Source organism: Parasteatoda tepidariorum, chromosome 7 (genome assembly GCF_043381705.1).
Source record: "Parasteatoda tepidariorum isolate YZ-2023 chromosome 7, CAS_Ptep_4.0, whole genome shotgun sequence".
In the NCBI taxonomy this organism is placed as follows: domain Eukaryota; kingdom Metazoa; phylum Arthropoda; class Arachnida; order Araneae; family Theridiidae; genus Parasteatoda; species Parasteatoda tepidariorum.
In genome coordinates this window covers 11,123,224-11,147,237 of record NC_092210.1, presented here as the reverse complement: position 1 = coordinate 11,147,237, position 24,014 = coordinate 11,123,224, and the positions used below count along the sequence as shown (strand labels likewise).

Genomic DNA, 24,014 nt, shown 5'->3' with positions numbered 1-24,014 from the left:
AAACCCATTTCTGTTTCGTTTACCTTCGACAAGAATTCCGTGCATCCGGATATACCGACCTTTTTTTTTCTTCCCCTCGACAAGCGTATTCTATCATTCTTTCATTTATACCACAATTAATATAGTATTGTTGACTGACATATTTCTTTTGCCATGATTTCAGATTACCCTATCAATGTTTCATTTATTTATTGTTATTTTTTTTTGCCTTTGATAAGCATGAAACTTTCTGTATACGGTTATACGACGCTTATTTCTTTGGCCTATAAGTAAATCCATATATTATGGATCAACTAAATCACGCTATTTCCTTGTCCTGGGACTGTTTGTCATATTGGGCTTCCGAGTATAGCGCTCTATATTTTTCCACCGAAGAGAGCTTTATATAGCTCAGTTATTTTTACTAGTCTCCTGACAAGAATTAACTGTTATAAAATTAACTGTTGTTTAATGATGCATAATTTGATAATCCAAATACTTTTGGCTGAGTAAGATAGTTTTCTGGTAATATTATATTTGTATATTATTTCATTTCGTTTGAGAAATTTTTAATTCAATTTTTTACCAAAAAAAAAATAATACTCTGTTATTTTTTTTCATAACGCTTCACATAGCTTTATTAAAAAAAATATTTTTTCCAAAATAATCTAGCAATAAAAAAGGGGGAAATAATTAATTTTTAGTGACTCAGCATTCATCACGTCGATATTGCAGTCATACGCTATTTATAAAGTAATGTCTCCTGCCAAGTTAACGAGAGCTATCAAGAAAATTAGATTTCTAATAAACACGTTGAGTTATTTTCTAGCCCAAAGGAAATATTTTATTTTTAGCTGTTATCCTGTTTCCTTAATTAACAGTGCATCAAAATTCCGTTCCACTTGCAAATCCAATTGCTAAGACAAATTAGATGACTAAGCGGTAAATTAAAAGGACCTGGCGAAATACCGATTTTCGCCAAGTTACTTTAAGAGCCAATTCAAAGGAAGAAGGGATGACTTAACTAGGGGAAGCATTTTGTTCCTTTCTGCGAAGGCATCACCATTAGGGATTTGCTTGAATGAACTTGATGACGCCAAACTTTATCAAATATCGGAAAATTTCTGCCCAATAACAGCCAAAAACTTAGAGGGAAATGTTAAATTTCTCTTTTAGCTTTGTAAGGTCTTTTCATCCATAAAATGCTTTATTGGAAAATTTCCATCGCTATGTTTATTAGGATCAAATTAAATGGAATCTTTGAATGAACTACATTCACCTGTTTCGAAGATATACGTTCGTAAATTGGGTAATAACTGTAATCGATAGTTCAAATGTGTTTCAAATTATATAACCATTTTAGTTAAATTTTATTAATGCAAATGAAATCGGTTGTAACTAATGGATGTGATGCTTAATTGTCGAACATTTAAAATAGTTTATTAGATGAACAATTAGTAAACATGGAAAATATTGTAATTATTAGTTGAACATTGAAAATACTTTGGCATAATAATTTAAGCACATTAAAAAAATTAACCTCTCACTATATGTATAATAGTAAAACGGTATTTAACATGGTAGGTCATTTTCAATAACAATTAATAACAATTAAAGGAAATATTTTAAGAATAATTGACTTTTAAGGTACGTCAAGTTATCTGTTATATTTATTAAGTTCATATTTATTTCTCTTTTCGTTTACTTATATTTCGCAAATATACTCTTTAATGGAGAAAAAATACGAAACATTAATTTCGAGCTATTAGGGGGCTTTTTCTCTCTTATAGCTTTTATCTCTCTTTGCTACATGCAGGCAAGACGAAGAGAGCAAGTTGATGCCGACAGAACCAGAGCGTTTTTATGTCAAAAATAGCGTACCCATTACACAAAATACCGTATCGTTTAATATTATGTCAAAAACAGGTAATGGTTTGAGAGAAATTATTGGAAACCGAAAAAAGGATTTTTACTCAATATTAATCTACATGTATCCGAAATTGCCTTATTTACTAGGTAACTAATGAATATTTTTAATTTTTGTTCATTGAGAATTGTTCATTGCGATGTTTTCCAATGAAATCTTTTACCAAATTTTAAACTTTATAGCTGTTAGTAGTTTTAAAATTTGTCAAAGTTTAAAGTTTTTCTAAGTGGATGCTCTAAAAATACTTGCAAAATTAAAATATAAAATTTAGGAACTATAAGTTCAACCTCACAGATTTTCATTGGTGCTCCACGGAGCCCTGGAAATCTGTGGAAACGTTTCAGGGATTCCGAGATTTATGAGTTTTTTTTAAACAGGTTATGAATTTTGAAACTTGCAATTAAATCTATATCCAATTATTAAAATAATCTTGAATTTATTATATATTTCCGTTATTTTTATGAAAATTCAAAGCAATGTATTTTCTAATAACAATGTAATGAATTAATAGTGTAATGAATGTAATGAATTAATAGTATATGCATTTATGAAAAATTGCATCAGTATTACACATCGAATAAAAATAAACAAATTCAAATTTGAAGAAATATGTCTTTTTTTAACGTTTTACTATTCTCAAAGTTTATATTTGTCATTTTTTGGTTTTTATTTTAACGAAAACCATATTTTAGTTAATTTATTTTCAGTTTCTACATACTGCACTATGATCTCATGAGTTTTTTCACGGAGATCTGATGAAGAACAAGATTAGATGTCGCACCAGAACTGCAAATTCAACTCTCCGAGATAGAACACAATTTTAAGATTAATATTGATAAAGCGATGTAAATTTCATTCTTCATTCAAACTAATTAATAAAATTTAGATCGTTGCCGATTTTTAAAATTATGAATCGTTTTTCGTTTATAGTCTGCTCACAATTGCTAATGAAGTGTATTTGTTACGGTTAAAGTGATAAATCCGGTTATTATTAATACTAACCGGTCAATAATAATAATAACCGCTTCTTTCGGTCAAAGTGAGAAATATCGCAAGTTATTCACTTTAACCGGTTATTATCAATAATAACCAATGAAGTTTGGCCAATGAGATTAAATGCCTTACATAACACTAGAACATGGGTGTGCCTCTTTGAACATGTGTCACAGTTAAAGTGATAAATCCGATTACTATTAATACTTACTTGTGAAAATTAATAATAACCACTTCTTTTGGTCAAAGTTAGAAATATCGCACGTTATTCACTTTAACCGGTTGTTATTAATAAAAACCAGTGAAGTTTGGAAAATATGATTAAACGGATTAACCGGTCAAGATTAATTATAACTGCTTCTTTTGGTCAAAGTGAGAAATAAAAACGCGAAAGAATGACACTGACCAAACTTCATCGGTTATTATTAATAATAACCGGTTAATGTGATAAATTTGCTGAAATTATTCAGCTTAACAGGCTTATTTGGTAATTATTAATATTGACCGGTTAGTATAAATACTAAGTGTCTATTCATATTGATAGTAGCATATTCATCACGTCTCGGAGTTCCGCCAAAAGTTGATCGTTTAGGGTTCCACAGCCGAAAATAATTAGATACCACTGTCTTAAACTATCATCTAATAATGTAAAGGAATTGCATTCATCAATATTTATAAGTAAGATATCTTGTCATTTATCGATTTCTAGGCATTGATTAAGATAGAGCGCATAGTTTTTATTATTAATATGACATGCATTACTTGATGTATTGAATTCAAAATACTGTTTTCATACTAAAAGGTGCATTGATTAAATTTTGCCTTTGTCCAAATAGTAAGAAGAGGACAAGGCTGTCATGTTGGACAGACAACTTACAGAGATGGTGAAACATTTAAACTGGACTGTCGTACACAGTGCACATGTCAGAATGGGACTTATGGGTGTGTGTCTTTGTGTCCTCATGAAAATGTTCGACCATCATCAAAGTGTCATCATCCACAACTGGTTAAAATGCATGGATCCTGCTGTCGAGAATGGCTTTGTGATTCAACCTTGATTGAAGGTAAAATTTAAAAAAAAAAGTTTGTTTTTACCCTCTATGCCGAGGTTGCAACAACTCTTTCTGTAATTCAATATCTGGTAGTTTTAGTCATATAACTTTCATATTCTTTGCAAAAGTTATTTGTTTATTGTTATATGTTACCCAAAAATAATTGAATCTGAGAGCTTAATTCGCACTCTAATAGGTTCGAAGTCGGAACAAGTTATTGCAAATGTTAACAAGCGATTCCCAAAATATACTTAGTATAGCTCCAAGATTCCGTGGAAGGAATACATAGATACCGAAAGTTAGGACTTGTTTGCGATTTGTAAAAACTCGGATATTCCTTAACCTATATTGAATACCCTGTTTGAACATCACTCCCGTTAAGATACAGGATTGGTCGATCCAGAAAGCCACAGACTATTGCAGAAAATTAATTAAATTTTATGAACTATGTATGATGAACTATGTTAACTAGAACGTATGGAACTCGGAGAAGATGCTATTTAGAAAATTGCTTATAGAGTGCTGAAAAAAAAGTTTTTAGACCCGTTTATCATGCTACACAATACTTCATGATGATGACTTGTGATTTTGACTTGTTTGGCCAGCATATACGATAAACTCAAGTTGCAGTTCTCCAAACAGGAAATAGTTTTTTCAATCCTGGCCAAAGGTCAAGAACTAGTCAGCTCCAGGTCACAGGCTAATTTAGGCCACTCTCTAATACCTACTTTGTTTTTTTGAAAACGTTTAATCCTCAGACTCAATTTTAACATAGAAAATAAACTACTGAACGAAACATACTATTTAAAAAAAAGTTGAAATGTTTTTTACATCATATGAGAATTCCAAGAAAATATGTTTATGTATTCTTACAGTAAACACAAATAAAATACATCTTCTATCAAATCGATCCCACTTTAGTACTCCAAAAGTAAAAAGTGGAGAAAATTTCTTTGTTCTAAAAGTTGCTTATGAGCATTTCTGAAATTATTTCTTACTCTTTTTTTAGATAGGAAGAAACACTGTCAACCTTACACAAGTGAATGGACCTCATGTTCTACAACATGCGGTACAGGTATATCATCACGCATATCAAACGACAACCCCGAGTGTAAGTTAAAAAATGAAACAAGGCTTTGTTTACTGAGACCCTGTCCAACAAAAGAGGACATTCCACAATTCACTTCTCATGGACATCATGTAAGAGTACGTTCGATTCATTTGTTCACTTTGTTATTCCAGAACCAACCCAGATCCTACCAGTAGTCAACCCAGATCCTACCACCCATTAGAGCAAATGAAATCAATATTTTATTGTGAGCGTTAGTGTACTTAATCCATGCATCCGTTTGAATAAATATAAACACTATACGAAATGTACACGTACTATTCAGTTGTGTTAAATACACTTACTGCAAGAAAGTTCAAAATATTTTAATGACAGTGAAGGTACAAAAGTAGGTGGTAAAGTAAACAGATGACTACCCTTGTTCCAAACAACTTCTACAATGAAGCAATTAAAATTTTATTTCATGCGAAAAAAAATAAAAATCTTTTAACTGGCTCAGGCTTGCCTCCCGATGAGTTGACTGAAGTACAAATCTCGGTGATTGTTTATCTATACGAATTCTGCTCCAGATTCGCACTGACCACAATGGAGACGTAAAATATCTTCAGTAGACCAATCATGGGCTAAATTCCCCTAGCCGTCGGACTACCTATGATTGTTTTTAGTTGGGTTTCTACTTCAATGCAACGCAAATGTACATTAGTAACGGGCAACGCATGTGCATAATGAACATTAATATACAAATATTCATTAACATTTGGGCAACGCTAATGCACAGTTCTTAGATATTTTCGTACCACTTATTTTAAATCTGCAATCGGTTTCTCTTCCTGAAACTACAGTTTCTTAAACGAAATTTTTAGTCTAATTTTTGATGAAATGTACGAAATTAAAAACGTTAGATATAACAGGACATCGCATAAATGTTGGGACAGACTTCTAGGGGATTTAGGGAACATCATCAGGATTAAAATTGTATAGGAACCAATGCCCGGAAATTCCTTCGCATGCGGCTAGGGAAGCTTTCCTGTTATGACCTGTTTCGAATCACTCATAGAAGCAGTTTGTAATAGGGGAAGTACCTCTAGCTGCGTATGACATTTCCGGGCATGGTTTCCAATGCTTATAAGGTAGGTACTTTATTTACGTCGCAATAGAGCTGCATAATGGGCTATTGGCGAAGGTCTGGGAAGCATCCCTGAGGATGATCCAAGGACATGCCATCGCAATTTTGATCCTCTGCAGAGGGGATGGTTCCCCAGCTTTGGTAGCCCGACGACCTGCACGTGAAGTCGAGAACTTTACGGTAGAACCGTTTAATGAGAACCTATACCGCGGTTCCACAGGAAACTGTGTCTTAACGATCAGCCCACTGCGCGACTAATGCATATAAGGAAATATCTTCTTTAGCCTCTAGGGCCGCTTCCCTATTATAAATTGTTTCTTCGTATGCTTTTAAACAGGCCATAATACGAAAGTGTTCATGGCCGCATACGATGATATTTCCGGTATGGGTTCTTATGCAATTTTAAACCTGATGATGTGCGTGAACTCCTAGAAGTTTTTCGCAACATTTACGTTACCCCATATATAACATTTTTAAACTTGTACATTTCGACAAAAACTAAACTTAAGATGCCATTTAAAAATATCTGTAGCTATGGGAACAAAACAAATTTCGGATTTGAAATTCCCACACCCGAATTATGCAAGATCAAGTATTTGCACAAATGCAACAAAATATCTGTTCTCCAATGTTATCTCGTATTAATATCGTTCACATTTATTTCATTTCAATGATGAGGAAATCTCGTATGACGTACAATTTATATTATTTTATTGAATATTACCTTCCCATCTATTTTTCTTTCTTGCTAATGATTCAAACAAGCTATAAAATGCGAAGTAATTGCTTAATGTCAAATCATAATCCTATTTACAATCTTTAATATTTATTTGAAACAATCTACGTAAAAGATATTAAAATTTCAATGAATTTTCTCATTAAAATGTTAATGCAAGTTCATTGAAATTAATTCCGAAATTCTAAGAAGGTAGCTAGTTAGTAATTTATTATTCCATTAGCATTTACAATCATTAACCGTACTTAATTCAATGTTCAAAATGTAATGGTTCAACTTCTTTTGTATTTAAACTCAATAACCAGAAAATAACTTTTGAAACAGTTTTCACAGTTTTAAGAATCAATTTAAAGTTTTCTAAAGAACTTCCTGTAATAAAAGTCCACAATGAGCATTTAATGCGCTGCTTGGTTCGTAAAATCTTTTTTTTTCTTCCGTCAAATGGGAACATTTAGTGTAGCGTTTCTATTTTTAAAACTGTTATTAAATTTTTCACTCCGAAGGAACTGATACAACACAGAGAGAATCACTAAAAAAAGTTATGAACATCAACTTAAATGAACTCCTTTTCATTATATTCGATAAATATCCCCATGTCGTAAATATTTAAGAGGGTTATTGCGATCTTTTGAAAACTTTTAAGCTTTTAGGGATACTCATTTAACACCGGTAATTTTTGTTTTTATATAATATGTATTTTAATCTGCTAGTTTTCGTTTTTAAGTAATATAATTTTTTTATTTGAAATTAATATGTGCTACCTTTCGTGATCTTCATTTTATTTTTAAAACTCTTATTTCATGATCAGAATATATCTGATATAATTTTTTAGAAAGTAAAAATGCTGCTGTTTTGTTTTTTTTTATTTTTATTTTTCATAATAATAGTTATTTCTTAATGATTAACCAAATTATTTTATTCAGATGGAAAATTACATCTATTATACTCTTTCTTAATATTAAATTTAAAGCGTTAATTTTAAATTTATTTTATGATTTCGTAATATTATCATGTATATTATTGATATTATATATGAAATATTTATAATATATTATTTACATTATATTTTAAGGCCTTTTAAAATGATAATTCTGCACTTAATTTTAAGCTTCTGAATTTTATTTAGATGGCTGTTCCATTGACTGTACTAAAATAAAAAATAACTCCTAAGACTCAGTATTTAAAGAAAACGTACTGATAAATAATTAATTTGATAACTTAAAGTAGTAAATCACACAAAATATGAAATTAAAAAAATAAAATTTCGTACGTTTGAAAACATAATGTTTATGTTATACATACATTATATTATCGCGTTACATTCTTTATATGTTTTTCTATAAAGCAAATAGCATTTTGTTATCATTAAAATATACAAAATAAAAAAAATTGTACGTATATATTAAGTTAATCTTACATTCTGGATAAATTATTCAAAAATCATGCAAGGTCTAATTCTTTTCTTAAAAATTTAAAAAAAATAATAACATAAATTTAAATTGTTTTTCTATTTTAATTATGTAATTTAAAAAAAAACTGTAAATAGATTACTTAATTTATTATATATAATATAATATATTNTATATATATATATATACACACACACATTTACGAATGATTCGTTAAATTTGTAAAATTTTCAATACAATTACAATAATTTCAATACCATATTTTAAAAATGTTCACACACATAAAAGTATAACATATCACACATATAAACACATATAGTATAACATACATATGATATACATGTATACATATATAAAATAATGGTAAAAATATATCTAATCTGAATAAGAGCTTGGGACAAAATATATATATATATACCATAATTTTTCTGAGAGTTACACTTTTTATATGATATTATTCCTCAGTATTACTTACATATAGGTACCGACTAATTGACAAAATCAAATACTGTGAAAAATCCGGATCAAGTTACGAGCACTCAAGATGATTTGTAATAAAATCCAATTTTACTGATGAATGTTAAGGAACAAAAAACCTGATATGCCATAATTTTTACTGTAATATTTATTTAATTAGGGTGATACACGGGTTTTATTGCAATTATTACTGTAAAAATTGGGGTATAACATTTTACGGTGAAAATGGATTTTACGGATAGCGTAACCGAAGTGCCGGTTTCTCATACCGTAGTTTGATCCGGAATTTTTACAGCGCACAACTTTATTTTTTTCTCTACATAAAAATACTGGAGTGTTTCAACAGAAACACTCTACTGAAAAAATTGATCACGTGGCTTATTTCTCGTTACATTTTTTTCTTAAAAAAACCCCCTCAATATCTATTAAAACGTTTAATTACCGTATTACAAAACAATTTTAAAGATATCTTTCTTTTCTTTCTAGAAGAACCATTTATGCCGAGCAACAATACGCAGCACCACTCCCATTCGATTAACCGATGAAGGGAATTGCACTAGTGTTGAGCTCTTTCAACCTAAATACTGTGGCTACTGCACGACGCACCACTGTTGCTTTCCCAAAGTAACGACGAGCAAAAGAATTCAGTTTCGTTGCATTGACGAGGAAGGGACTAACATCATGCAAAAGGATGTTCTATGGATAATTAAATGTAATTGCACAGAAACTTGCTAGTTCAGGCTTCTAGAAAAATATGTTATCTAATACTACCGTCCATTTGACTTTATTAATTTAAACAACAAGCTTTTACACTCTAAATAGAAATAACTGAATATTTTGAGAAGATATGATATGAAAACTGCCTGTACAGAGAAAAAACAAGATATTCCATTGGGAAAAGTGACCCATATAGCTCTTCGACTTTCTTACAACAACCAGTGACTTCAACCTTGAAGTTTCGTAACTTCCTACGATGCTGAAGACCACAATGAATTATAAAAAAGAAATTTAAACCATTAAAATATAAGGAGAAATGTACGACCAAAATTTTTATTGAGAAACAGTCTTGGCACTAACTATTTGTTTTTAATCCTTTATGACACACCAGGTAATTGCACAATACTCTCAAAGGTACTTGTGATATTAGAGTTTAAAGCTGCTCTTTGCTAACAATGAAGCTTTTTTTCCTTAATAGACTTGCTATTAACAACTTGCTATCTGGTCTTTTAAAAGACCTTTAAATTCCCACAAGATCTTGTGAAGAACAATTAATTGTTTTAACTTTCTGCGAAGTTCTTCGTAACAGCACAATGCTCTCAAAGGTTCTTGTGATATTAAAGTTTAAATGTACTGTTTCGTATCATTAAAGCTCTTTGCCTTGGCACTATCAGATTTCTATATTGAAAGGTCTTTGATTTCTAACAAGATCTTTTGAAGAACTAAACTTATAACAGGTCGTTAATCTCATTAAAGATAGTATTTATGTAACAGGATGATGAAAGAAGTATTCTTGTAACAGCAGCGGAAATCAAAGCAAGAAACTTTGGATTGGTTGTCAGATACTCTTTGGCTGGAAAATGTTATGTAACAAAAATAGCAATGTATATAGTTTTTCAACTCAGAATTTCTAATTAATGATTGAAAACACAAAGCAACAAAACCAGTGTATATCTCATCACTGATGCGAGTTTAATGTATCGCAATGCAATAGTTTATAATAGGAGTAAAGCAAGGTGGTGTACCTTCATTAATTACTACGAATGCTACATATTTAATGCATGAAGGTCGTGTTTGAATAGTGGATCAACCCCATTTATATATTTAAAAAGATATGAGGTTAGTTATATTTATATAAGTCATCCTCATATATTTTAAAACTATTACACCTCCTGATTCTTCTGAAAAATGAAGAACTCTAGAAATCAGATTATAGTTTGTATTTGTAAATAGAATATGCGTCTCAAAACTAAGTGATTTTCTCACTCTCATCACTTTTACCCTCTGCGTTACCATGGTCTCGCAAATCTAACTTTTTCCCACTCAAGACGTCTGTTCTATTTGCAAAGATTTGGATTGGGAAAACAACATAACTAAACTTAATGGCTCTTTAATTCAAAATGAACAAACAAAGACAGAATTGGCTCACTACTTAAATTAGGCCTTCTTACAATATCCCAATGCTGGATAATGTATTATAATAAGATTTTATGAAAATGATAAAATTTACTCATTTCTGAACTTCGGAATGTGTGCAATCAAGGTTCATATCCCTGAGCAAAGTTTTCAAAGAACGCTTAGCCTTTTAATACGCAAAAGTGTGAGCAAATTTGCACAAACATTCCCATTCTGTGTTCTTTTATACCGTGATATAACACTAAAAAAACAATTAGAAATGAATGAAAGCAATCAGGTCTTCAATTTGCCAGTTAGAAAGACGTAATACAACAATTCAAGTGGAAAATAATGATAAATTGTGATTGAATTCAATGTGATAATATTTAATTTATAATAATTTAGAAACCTCTATTTGAGCTATATGGGTGAATGTTGACTTCTACAATTGTGAATAACTCAGAGCTTTAAGCTTGAAAATTTGACAATGTCTTTAAAAGAGAATACATCGAATACTTAGAATATATAATTTTGTTCTCAAAATTATAACATTCAAAGAGTCATTGCTAAATTTATTATCTAAATTACAATTCATGTCATTTACTTAAAGTTGATAAGTGACAATTACAAGGATTATCATACAACTGCAATCACATGTAGAGGGCATTATCATTTATCTATTTTATAAGAAGGTGCTTTCGTTACATATCACTAAATTAACTTGAAGTATTTTTATTGTTAAGGATTTAATTTAATATTTAATTTCGTTTGTTAATAGTTAACCAAAATAGTTTAAAAGGAATTTGGGTATTTGTTAAATACACACAATTTGATAATTCGCACATTAAACTGTATTTAAAGTAAATATCTTCATTGCAACATTTAAGACGTTAATAACTAATCTTAACCGTACTCTACTATAAAAAACTCCGTATCAAATTGCTGTAAAAAGTACTGTCACTATGTGTGCATCATCCGTTAAGTTGATTATACTATACAATCTATTTTTACAGTAATATTTTATACCGTATATTTTACAGTAATCATTTAACTACAGTAATTCAGTGATTTTACAATAAATATTACTATAAAAATTATGCTATATTTAATTTTTTTGTTGCCAAATATTTTATAGTAATTTGATCTGGGATTTTTTATATTATAGAATATGGTCAATTTGTAATTTTTTTCCTTAGTGTCTGATTTTTCATTTAGAATTAGCGTATTTAAGTAATTTTTTAACGCTTCTAAATTAACATTTTCAGTCTATTCAATTTTAAATTCTTCAAACGTTATTATTGTTATTATTATTATTATTATTGATTATTATTATTAATTATTATTAATATTATTATTTTTATTATTATAATTATTATTATTGTTAATTATTATTATTATTATTAATTATTATTAACATCAAAGTTATTATTGAAAGGAAACTAAAGAAAAATTAACATCTATCAATAATCAAAAATATTATTTTAAAATTTAATATTGGAGGGTATGAATTAAATTTTTTATTGACACGCGTTTATGTTATATCTGTATATAAATTATATTTTTGATAATTGTAATACTACATCAAAAATAAAATTTATAATAATTCAAAAAAAAAATTTATGATAACACAAAAAAATTAAAATATTTATTTATTTTTTAACAAATTCATTTTAATATTTAAAAAATATATATAATTTTTTTCCCTTTTTGCTTTTTATTTTCGGTCTTAAAATTAAACTTAACTTAAACTTAATTAAACTCTTAAAATTAAACTTAAAATTAAACTTAACTATTACTTAGAGGATTATTTACAGCAGTACAAAACCTAATTTAAATCAAAGTTTCTTTTCATATTCTGAGTATCATATGTCGAATACATGCTTCTGAATTATACCTATATTTTAGAAACATTTTAAACTGTAAAAAGTATTTAAATTAAACTAAGCAGTACAGAGAGTATTTGAGCAGCACATTAAGTATTCGAGGTATTCAGTACCTTAAATCATCTGAAATATTAAAAATGAGTTTTAACTGCTGTCTGCCCAAAGCAAGGGCAACACGAAACGCACCTTATATCTATATTTTTAGCTAGATTATGTTGATGTAACATTTTTAATATCCGTTATTCTTAATAATAACTCAAAATGATGTGTGTTTATTTTTTATGACGTAAGGTATGCGAGAATATGTAAGTTAGAAAACATATGCATGTATTTGAATTTAGAAAACATATCACTTTTCTAACAAGTGAATCTCTCATATCTTTTATTTTTTATCAAAAATTATGAATATTCATCACATCAAGTGTAGTGGCTTCCAAATTTAAGAGTAATTTCACTTTGTATTCTGCAGTTACAAACAAAATTTCCGAAGTATCTCATTTTTTATGCAGTATTAAAATAATATTTGATAAAAATTAATTGGAATTTAATGCTTTTATGCATTTTTTTTAAAATTGAATCTTATTTTTGTAATTATAATAATGTTTGATGGAAATTGTTTTGATATGTAACGTTTTCATGCAATTTTAAACGTTTTAGTTTTAACAACTGAATTTTTCCATGTAGTTTAAAAATATTTAGTGAAGGCTATTTATTTTTTTGACTTAATATTTTTAAATTGCATAAACAATGTTTTTAACTTTGATCAAACGTTTATTAGCATAATATTTCAATACTAATTCATAAGTTTAGTAACATAACATAACCAGTAACATAAATTTTATTTTCATAGTTATTTTTTATGTAGGTTGATTTTCTACCCACTTAAAACTGTTTGCTGCAGATTTCTAAAAGATTTTAATTTGTCATCATGAAACTAATAATTATTACAGGAGACTAAATTTTGTAACTGAAGCTCACAAAAAAGTAAACGAACTGGAAATTATTTATTTAATTTTGGAAGCTACAGTAATTTATTCATATGAAAAGTTATGTAATGACATTAGCAAAAAAATAAATTTTTATATTTTAGAGTGATTTTAGAAAATGTTATAAATTTAAACCTTACAGGACATAAAAATCAAACACTGTATTAAATTTATGAGATTAGGCATTAAGTATATAACGTATTTACAGAAGAAAATGTATAAAATTTATCAGAATGCTTACATTACTGTGTTTGTCAAATATTACCTATTTGTCATTTGTAATAATAAATGATTTTCAAAGTGTATTCATGTTTTGTCTGTTCAGTGAAATCAGTTTTTCCACACTTTTGAGGAATTAAAATACGTTAAGCATAATTTGCCAAATTAAAAAAAATATTTTTAACACAGAATATTCAGATTATAAAACAAATACATGATATGTGTATAATTTCAAATTCATAAAAAAGATGCCTTAAATATACAGAGTGTTCCATAAAGACCACCCTAAACATGCATTTTTAAAACATTTAGAGCGAATAAAAACTGAAAAGTATATGAATCGGGTATAGTAAACTAATATTTAATATAAGAAAAAAGCTTTCGAAATATCACCAAATACAGTTGAGGGTGGCAGACGTCATAAATATCAAAACAGGTTTCATTTCAGTTTTTGACGAGATTTTCCTGAACTAACTTTTTCAAGGTTTTGAAAAGGTTTTTTTGAACTTACTTTTTCAAAGTTTTGAAAAAGTTTGCTAGAACTTACTTTTTCAAGATTTCCTTGGACAAGGTTTTCTAACCAACTTGAAGGTTTGCTAACAGACGTTTTTCCACCATCCCCTCCTCGCTACTATGAAATCTGTCTTATTGTTTGTTACTCATGTCTTTCTGTATCATGATTGATATAAATTTAAACCTTACAACTAACAAGATATAAAAATCAAATTTTGAAAAATTGTGAAATTTTGAACAATTTTTTAAAATTTTTTCTTCGATTTGTGACCTTTAATGTACATTTAATTTTTATTTTTAATAAGGATTCTAAACATACGCATTAAGGGTGGTCCTAATAGAGCACCGTATACATGGTATGTACTTCTGAAAAGCTACGGACTTGCTTTTAAGTGTTACTTTAAGAAAGAAACTAGTTGTTAAAATATCAGAAGATAAATTAACGCAGTGTACAAAATTAGCGTTTGCAATGTATTGTGTTCATAAACTTAAAAAAAATTAAAACTGTTAGCTAACATAGCGTACCATTAAATCCTTTAATTATTTCAAAATCTATTAATGCTTAATTTTGAAATGTCATTGCACTGTTTGTTTGTGTAAGTTTAAACTACTTAAAACTTTTACTATTTAATTAAAAAAAAAAACGATACAGTTTCATATTTTAAAAGTATTGTAAAGTACTTAAACTATACATCTATAAATTTCTTTAGAACCAAGCAATATTGCTGTCCTCAATATCTGCCCATTCGATTTGTTTGCAATTTCTTTACTTCCACAGTTTTACTTCACCATAATATTTCTATAGTTATTTTTGGAACCCAATTTATTACAATTGTTTATAGAAACTGAAAATTTGGACTAAAGAAGCACTTTTTTAAACGTTTGCGAGTATTTGAATCAAAATTTCAGAAAAATTTGATCCAAAATTACAATTAAAAAGACCCATTAAAATTAAGATCATTAGTATGCATGTGCAAATAGATACTATTGGTTTGTTCCTATATTTTTCAAACTTTGAAGTGGTTGATTAAAACCCGAACAGCTTTAAAAATAAAATCTATTACAATTTTAATTTGCTTCCATTATCATTACAAATTTATGGGACAATCTCTCTCCACTATTTAACCCCTTTAGGACAAATGGGGGGAAATGCACCCCCTCACTCCGCGTTTATATGTATTAAACTACTTCTTACACGCATTCTTAATTTATAAGTATAAAGGTGTACGTAAGTGTATTTATACGAGATGTAACAAAAAAGTACCAAATAAGGATAGCGTTTTTGTTTTCGTAGACCACCAGAATTTGACAGACTCGTTTTCTATATATGATACAGTGGACCATGTATCCCCCGATTACGTAAGAGGGTTGCTATTTATATTTCTGGCCTAATAATGAAAAAACAAATATGTAGGATCGAAATTGGTTTTATTGTTTTTCAAAATATTCTCCATGATGATCAATACACTTTTGCATGCGTTTGAACCAATTTTCAAAGCACTTTTTCCAGTCCGATTGAGGTAACTCCAAAACATGCGTTTTGGATGCATCAACCGCTTCTTCGGGGGTCGAAAATCGTTGTCCACGTAATTTATTTTTGATGTGTGGGAATAAGAAGAAGTCATTGGGTGCCAAATCAGGGCTGTACGGCGGATGACCCATCAGTTCGATCTTTCGCTCCGTCAGAAATGCCTTTGTTTGAGTCGATGTGTGAGAGCTCGCATTGTCATGATGAAGAATGATTCGCCTGTTCTTCTGCTTTTTTCGAATTTCTCCGATGACTTCTGGCAAACAAATGGTCGTGTACCATTCAGAATTGACCGTCCTGCGTTGCTCTAACGCCACTGTTGCCACATGACCGTTAATGCCGAAGAAACAGGCAATCATTTGTTTCGATGTGCTTCTTCCTCGAACAACTTTTGTTGGTTTTGCCTCGTCTTGGAAGACCCATACAGTTGATTGCTGTTTTGTTTCCGGCTCATATGCATAGATCCATGATTCGTCACCTGTGTAGATGTTATACACAGCCTTTGATGTACCTTGAACGTATTTTTCCAACATTTCCTTGCACCAATCGACACGAGCCTTTTTTTGAGCGTTTGTCAGATTATGCGGGATCCAACGCGAACAAATTTTTTTTACGCTCAAATGTTCATGCAATATTTTATTGATGCTAGTCATACTAATGTCCAAAGACGCCTCTATCTCACGGTATGTCACATGACGATCTTGCTTTATCAGTTCACGCACAGCATCGATCTTTTCTGGCACAACAACGGATTTTGGACGACCTGCACGGGATTCGTCCTGGATCGAACATCGACCACGATTAAATTCGTTATACCAATTTTTTACAGTGCTGTAGGATGGCGCTTTATCGCTGAATAAAGAATTAAGTTCATCGAAGCACTCTTGTCTTGACAATCCACGTCGAAAGTTATGAAAAATAATGGCACGAAAATGTTCACGATTCAATTCCATTTTTTGAAAGAGAAGAACTTTTCAATTTACTGTCAACAACACAAATGAAGCTATAATGGTAAATCGTCTGCTGAATTTATGTTTAAAAATATCAAACTTTCGATTAAAATCGTCTGCGGTCGCCTAGCAACACTTACTGTTGCCAAGGCCAGAAATATCAATAGCAACCCTCGTACATGGGATCACGGTTCCAAAATTATTAACTAACTGTTCTGCACGTAAGAAATCGTATTTTAACCTGCAGTCTTCTCCGCATAGCAAAACCGGTTTTCCCATCTTATTAGATAAATAATGTATTAGGGAAATACACATTCTTCAAATTTTACCCATTCGCTAGTCCGTCAGTGGGTTAAAGGGTTAATAAGTACAAATACAAAATAAAGATTAGTTGACTATTCATTAAAAAGGTATACATTGTGCATGAATTATTGCAACGCATCTGTAAAAAATAACGATTATTTTTTTCCATTTTTAAAACAAATATAAACAAAATAATCTTAAGATCCGTCATTATATCATTTGGTAGTTTGAAATTGCCAATTATTTTTGCATTCCTGCCATAAAATATCTAATGCCATTCTTTTTATTAAAACCGATAATTTAAATCAACAGATAAAAGCTTACTAGGAAGCTCTCAAACTGTCGTTAGCACCTCTTTGTGAGTGTTTGCTAATTAAAATTACGTCAAATATGTGTTCGACATGGTGATGCATCGGAATTGTTAGCTTAAGCTTAAAGAGATAATAATTCAAAGATATGTTAAGAAGTCGAATTTGAATAAGGAATTAAGTTTCGCGGAGGTGTTTTCGTTTGGTTGCATGTCAATCTAAAGTCGGTAAAGGTGAATTCAAAGTGAAAAGAAACATTTACAAATTTATTGAAAGACAAGCAAAATCCCGTTAATTATAAATAAATATGAGAACTTTTTTAGTGGTCAGAAGATTCCATAATTTCTCAACATTTTTATTCTATTTGGGTTAAGGTGACTTCTTAACTCTTGTGTTACTTCCTACTCTTATGTTACTTCCGATTTCAGGTGTTAGTTCATTATCTTCTGTCATGCTCTTATGCTACTTCCTAGCAGCTGTGTAATTTCCTTGTGTTGCTACCTACTCTTTTTTACCCAAGTCAAAATTTTTGATGGCTCTCCTTTGATGGTCCAACATAATCTGGATGTTAACCATCAATAATTCCATCATGAACCATTATATTTTTTTATTGTAACCAACATAAGTAACCATCACCTCAATGTAGGAATTCGGACTGAATTATGATAGACCAGCATAAGAATTATTTGACTTGTTTTGATGGTTTGTTCCTGTTGAACCATCACGAATTTCTACCTCAATATTTTAGAAATCAAATGTCGGAATGTTCATGAATAACCACTATCCCAATGTAGGAATTCGGACTGATTTATGATGGTGCTGCATAAAAAAAACCTAAATTGTTTTGATGGTATATTCCTGAGAACCAACAAGAATTCCCCTTAAACCATCATGAAAATGTATAGTTGGAACCATCATGAACCGTCACAGATCATCATGGATTGGTGGTCCATGAGAGTCAAACTTCTCTTGATGGTTAACCATCATAGTATTAAAGTAGCATTTTCCCTCATAGAATGATGGAAATTAGTTGGTATATCAAAAACCATGAACATGTATTGGAAAATGCTGAATAATGGTAACCATCAAATGATGTTGAACCATTATGAATCGCACTGAAACCAACATAAACCATAAAAAGTTTTTGATGGGACCATTAAGAATTTTGACTTGGCTAATATTATTGTCTCTTTGTTATTTCCTTATGTTACGAGTTAACTGTTTTTCTACACAGAAAGTTATTAATTCTGTCTAATTAAATCGCAGTTTTGTAGCATTTCATGTTTTATTACAATGAAAGTTAAATTTTCGATCCTATTCATCTACATTAAACGTTCACTGTTCAACTAAATGAAGCGTTTTCTGTGTGACATGATTAAATTTTCACTGTTTTATCTACATTTAAGCAGACTCTCCGTAACCTCAATAGTCTAACATATCGTCTGAACATTTTGAAACTTACTATAACTCTCGAAAGTATTTGGGAGTTTAAGTAGTGGAAATTACACTCTGGTAAACTGCAAACTAGCGCTTGTTAACTTTCGCATTAAAGTCTGAAAGTTGAGGTTAAAGTTAAGAGGGAAATGGTAACCCGAAAGAATCTTTAATAGGCAAAGCGTGATGTTCTAGAGTAAGAATGTTCGAGTGTAGTTATTTAGCACGCAAATTGCATCGCATTCCCACCAGGTAGAAGTTGATGGACAGATAAGCATACTTAAGTCCTTTTTAATCGAATTTTTCTTCAGCATTGAACGTGACTAGAATGATCCAAAGAGAAAATAAATTCAATAGAATATTTTTTTTAAAATAGAGCTTGATTTTTTAATACTTTACGGTTTGCATTTGATACGATGCAATTCGAATAGTCATTGTTAAAACATTAATTTATAGACAGAATTTAGTTATTAAATTTAATTACGTAAAGAATAAAATTAAAATCCCGCATACTTTTTTTTAAAAAAAATGTTTTAATTTGAATGTAGTCTGAAAATAAATAAAATTGTACAAATTGTGTTAATATAATAAATAAAAGTTTGGTTTTAATTAAAAGACAAACAAATAGATATTATTATTTAAAGAAAATAGTAATTGTTTTGCATAAAAATGGTATGTGAGTAATTCTCACGAAATATGACAATTCACAGTCCCTTGCTCCAAGATCTAATACTATACTACTAAAAGAACTTTTTTTTAAAAACAATTAATAAATAGCAATGCTGTTAGCATTTTAAAATGACTTGGACATAGCATTGATTGTTTTGAAATTTTAAAAAATTAATTGAATTTCTAATTGTCTTGTTTCCGGTATGTCACAAACAATATTTCCAATAATAACTATCGTCAAAACTTCACATAAATTTTTCAATACCTAATTTTTTTATCTCAACCATTGCAAGCATTTCTAGAATATACGCAGATGATATTATCTACTAAAACTTCGTTTAAAATAATTTCTTCTGTCAATAATCTGTTTGTCACATGAAAACCTGTCATTTTCCTGGCTTATTTAGTGATTTATAACCAAAATAGATAGAGGCAGTAATCAATATCTTATGTTAATAGATTGATTAGATACCATCCTATCTGAACATGTCTTGTTGCATGAATGAAGAACCAAATTTCTGGCTCAAAATCTATTTCAAAAATTTCTTCACGGTGGGTAGGTTTTTATGTTGTCATTTTCTTGTCTTCTTGAAATCATTAATAACAAAAACTACATAGATTTATCTGAGTTATTTCAAGAAATCCTGTTGTTTTCTGTGGAATGTAAACGTCTTAAGCCAAAATGTTAAATTAAAGTAAAGTTAAATGCTATAAAATGGCAAATTTGTCATTATCCCAGCTGTCATTTTCCTGGCTTATGAATGCCAGCACTTTGACATGCTACCAGAAGACTTTTTAAACAGTATATTGTAAAGAGGGAAAGCAAATATTAACCTGAAACCAAGTTTATGTGTGATTGTAATATGCTTGAGTGTAATCAAAGTTATTTATTTATTTAATGATTGATTATTATGCACAATTTTATTCTGCACATATCAGCAACAAAAAAATTTTTTGATTCTCCCTACAGTGGATAAAATAATTAATTTAAGAAATTTATTGTCCATCTAACATAAAGGCTTAAGTTGAGTTGCTTACTATTAACTTAAAATGACTGTTTTTTAAACTTCTAAGCTAACATGTAATTTTCCTCGTATTCAAGATTTTGTGAATTTCTATTTATTTTTTTCTCTCGAGCAAATGTCAATAAACTACACTGCTGTCAGCAAGATATTAATAAATGTAACGAAAGAAGTGTACAAAACAAATTAGATTATTTTGAAGACTTAAAATTTGAAGAAAGTTTTTGGTCCGAATTGTCATGTTTCCAAAGAATCACCCATGTATTAGTCTGATTTTAGAAAAAAAAACATTGAATTTTTAATCATTAAAAATAATTTATTTCAATGTTAAAATATTTACTTTAAAACATAGTAATAATTTCTAGTGACGCCCGGTGGCTTAATGGTAACTCCGCGCTTTCGTGCCACAGAACATTGGTTCGATCCTTGGAACGGGTAAGGTTGACTCTGCCTTTCATTCCTTCAGTGGGTCAATAAAATGAGTACCAAGCGAGTTTGGGAACTAAGAACTGTGGAATCCGCTTTCGGCTGATAAACCCAACCGGAACACACCCAAGGTCAAAAAAACTTAGATGGGCACAGTAGGTCTTGGCTCTCTATAGGCTGTCACGCCACTGAGTTCAGTTTATTAATTTTTAGAATGGGGATTGTATTGCAATTTCTTTATTCATCTTTAAATAATTGAACATAATTTGAACTTAATTTTGAACCGTTTAAAATTATTTTAGAGCTTTTACGTTGCAACGAAACTGCTTGACAATCGCCAAGGAACTACTGATATATGCAAAGTAGCGCTCTTGACAGCCTACCAATAACAGTTAAATAAAGGTTAGAGGGCGTGACTGAGCAGAACCCGTTATCTGAATAAAAGACAGTGTACACAGTATCTTCATTCATTTGAAAATTCATAATGTTAGGTATTTGACTAAAATACCACCGTAGATTGTTGAACTTATTTCCGTGAAATTCAGTGTTGTGATGTAATAATTAAGTGCAAAATTTTAGCAAGATATCATTTGAGTTCTTACGATAGTGGATGAGCAATTGGACGATTGGAAGCAGGTTCCATTGTCACCACTGTGGCCTCAGTATCGAGAATGTCAAATGTCATCTCGCGGTTAAAAAAGATCGTAGGAGGTAGAAATGGCTATGCGATAGCATATGTGGTAGTAGGAACACCACTCCTCAAGGGAAACGATATGTAGCCTCATAGTGAAAAGGAACAGAAATGTCACTCCTAACTGCAGATCTTGCTACCACTATCGGTACACATGTTTCTGCCTGAACTATCTCACGGCGATGAAATCAAATTGGTTTACGTGCACGGAAACCTATTCGATGAACGTGGTATTTGAGAAAGATTTCGTTGGTATGAGAAACGTATTGATTGGGGTAACCAAATGAATGCTCAAGAATGATGTACTCCAATGAATCCTGATTCAATATGACCAGTGATTCTGGCCACCAGTTAGTGTAGAGAGAGAAGGGAATAAGTTGTGCATAGCACCATTGCTATGCACAACGTATCATTAACGTGATCGGCATGACCCAAGCTTGCCGGTATAAGCAGACATCATGCAAAATGGCTGAACATCGCTTTAAATCTTGGAGTGAGGTAGCGTTACGGTATTGCACAGAGATTATTCTGGATCATATTCTTCATCTTAAAGGCGTGGTAAGTCCAGACTTTCTGTTTATGGACGACAATGCGTGGCCACACAGGTGCGCTGAGGTGTCGGGAAAAATAAAAGTAAATATATTGACCGTATGTCATGGCTTAAGTATACCTAGGAAACCTTTGGCAAACGTGTTTTACAAAGAATACACCTTTTCCAAACCGTGCAGGCTCTAAACTGCTTTCAGAAAGGAGTGGGACATCATCCTTTAAAGACTCTTCTAAAAAGTAATGGAAGGCATGAATAACAGATGCAACATGTGCATTAGTGTCCGAGGAATTCACTTATTTTACCGAAGTACTCATTTCTGTTTCATTCTGACAAGAAAATCCATTTTACATGACTGTTTGGAAATCTTCCAATGTGCCTATTTTTATTTTTTATTTTATCATTTCTCGATTTGTCGATATCTACACTATTTTGTATCGTAATAATTGAATATTCCCTATACTAAATATGAACATTGTTTCAGTTCATCAATAAACGTCTATTATTATTTATTCCGAAAAATATAACTCTTCCTTAACATTTGTCAAGCAGTGTAGTAACAAACAAATCAAAACCTAACAGTCTAAAAACAATTGTCTTATTTTAAACTTAATACATTCTATCAAAAGTGAATTCCATGTGCTTCTTGTAATTACATAATTAGCACTAGAAAGACGGAAACTTAGTATATACCTATATTGCCCGAAAGCAGTCAAAATGACTGCATTGTGAAAGAATAACTATTATGTAAAGAAATTTGTTTAAAATTAATTTTTAATATTATTTACAGCCATGCAACAAGCTATTAATAAGTATTAACAAAAAAAAGCTTACTTCACTCGGAAAAAAATAATTCTTTCATTATTTGAACATTTTAAGCAAATTAAAATGGAAATCTTCTTATGAGTACATCTTCCGCAAACATACTTTTGACATTTTTCACATATATTATTTTTTTTGCTTTTGTGGCAAAGTCGTACTTGACAAATTTTGCGTTTGCTAGAATATGTTGTATTTGATGATGCAGTTGATCTTTGTGGGTCTCCATGTTCTGATGAATTTTTCCGCCTTGCAGCTCTGTAATAGGTGGAAAGTTGTTCTGCTTATTGAAACAGGAACTGTTTTCTTTGCATTTGTATTCCTGTCGCTTCTTTGTAAAGGATCCAAGCATTTATAGCAGCCAAATCTAAAATATTGAAAAATATTAGGAGGTGCCATCTACGAGAACTAGATTTTACTGCATATTTTCTGCCCATTTGATCCGCCATATCAACTCCAAATTTTGTTTTGTTATAAAATTGAATAGAGTCCGGTAATATTTTTTTATTACTTTTATCAATTTTCACAAATTTATGCCTGGAACTTAGAACAGCTACTCTCTTATTCGGTTTGCTTTTATATATTGTAAGGACACAATTTTGTGATTTATATAGGAGAGTGGAAAAACGAGGCATGCTATCCTTCGTTTGTTTGGCTGCTTTGGGTAGTTCTCTTTTATTTCCTCTAATAGTTCCAACCAGTGTTGTTTTTTTGGCCAATAATTTAGTCGCGAGTGACATGCTAGTGAAAAAGTTATCGGTCGTGATATTCCTTCCGCAGCTTGTATATGGCTCGACAAGTTTCAGAACAACGTGTTCACTGAGAAGCATTGACGA

The 24,014-nt window shown here is 30.4% G+C and overlaps 1 protein-coding gene across 2 annotated transcripts in view; it reads left to right on the top strand.

Annotated features, from left to right (window-relative positions):
• The window catches only part of LOC107453706 (cellular communication network factor protein Ccn), a 76,257-nt gene extending 66,482 nt beyond the window's left edge, over nt 1-9,775 (top strand). The window contains exons 3-5 of one of the 2 annotated variants that reach the window (XM_043052083.2): nt 3,736-3,963; nt 4,961-5,157; nt 9,255-9,775. In XM_043052083.2, coding sequence (XP_042908017.1) covers nt 3,736-3,963; nt 4,961-5,157; nt 9,255-9,503 — 674 coding nt within the window. In that variant the 3' untranslated portion in view covers nt 9,504-9,775. The remainder of the gene's footprint in view (nt 1-3,735; nt 3,964-4,960; nt 5,158-9,254) is intronic. The other variant, XM_071183040.1, reaches the window with a different exon arrangement.
• Nucleotides 9,776-24,014: the final 14,239 nt, after the last annotated feature.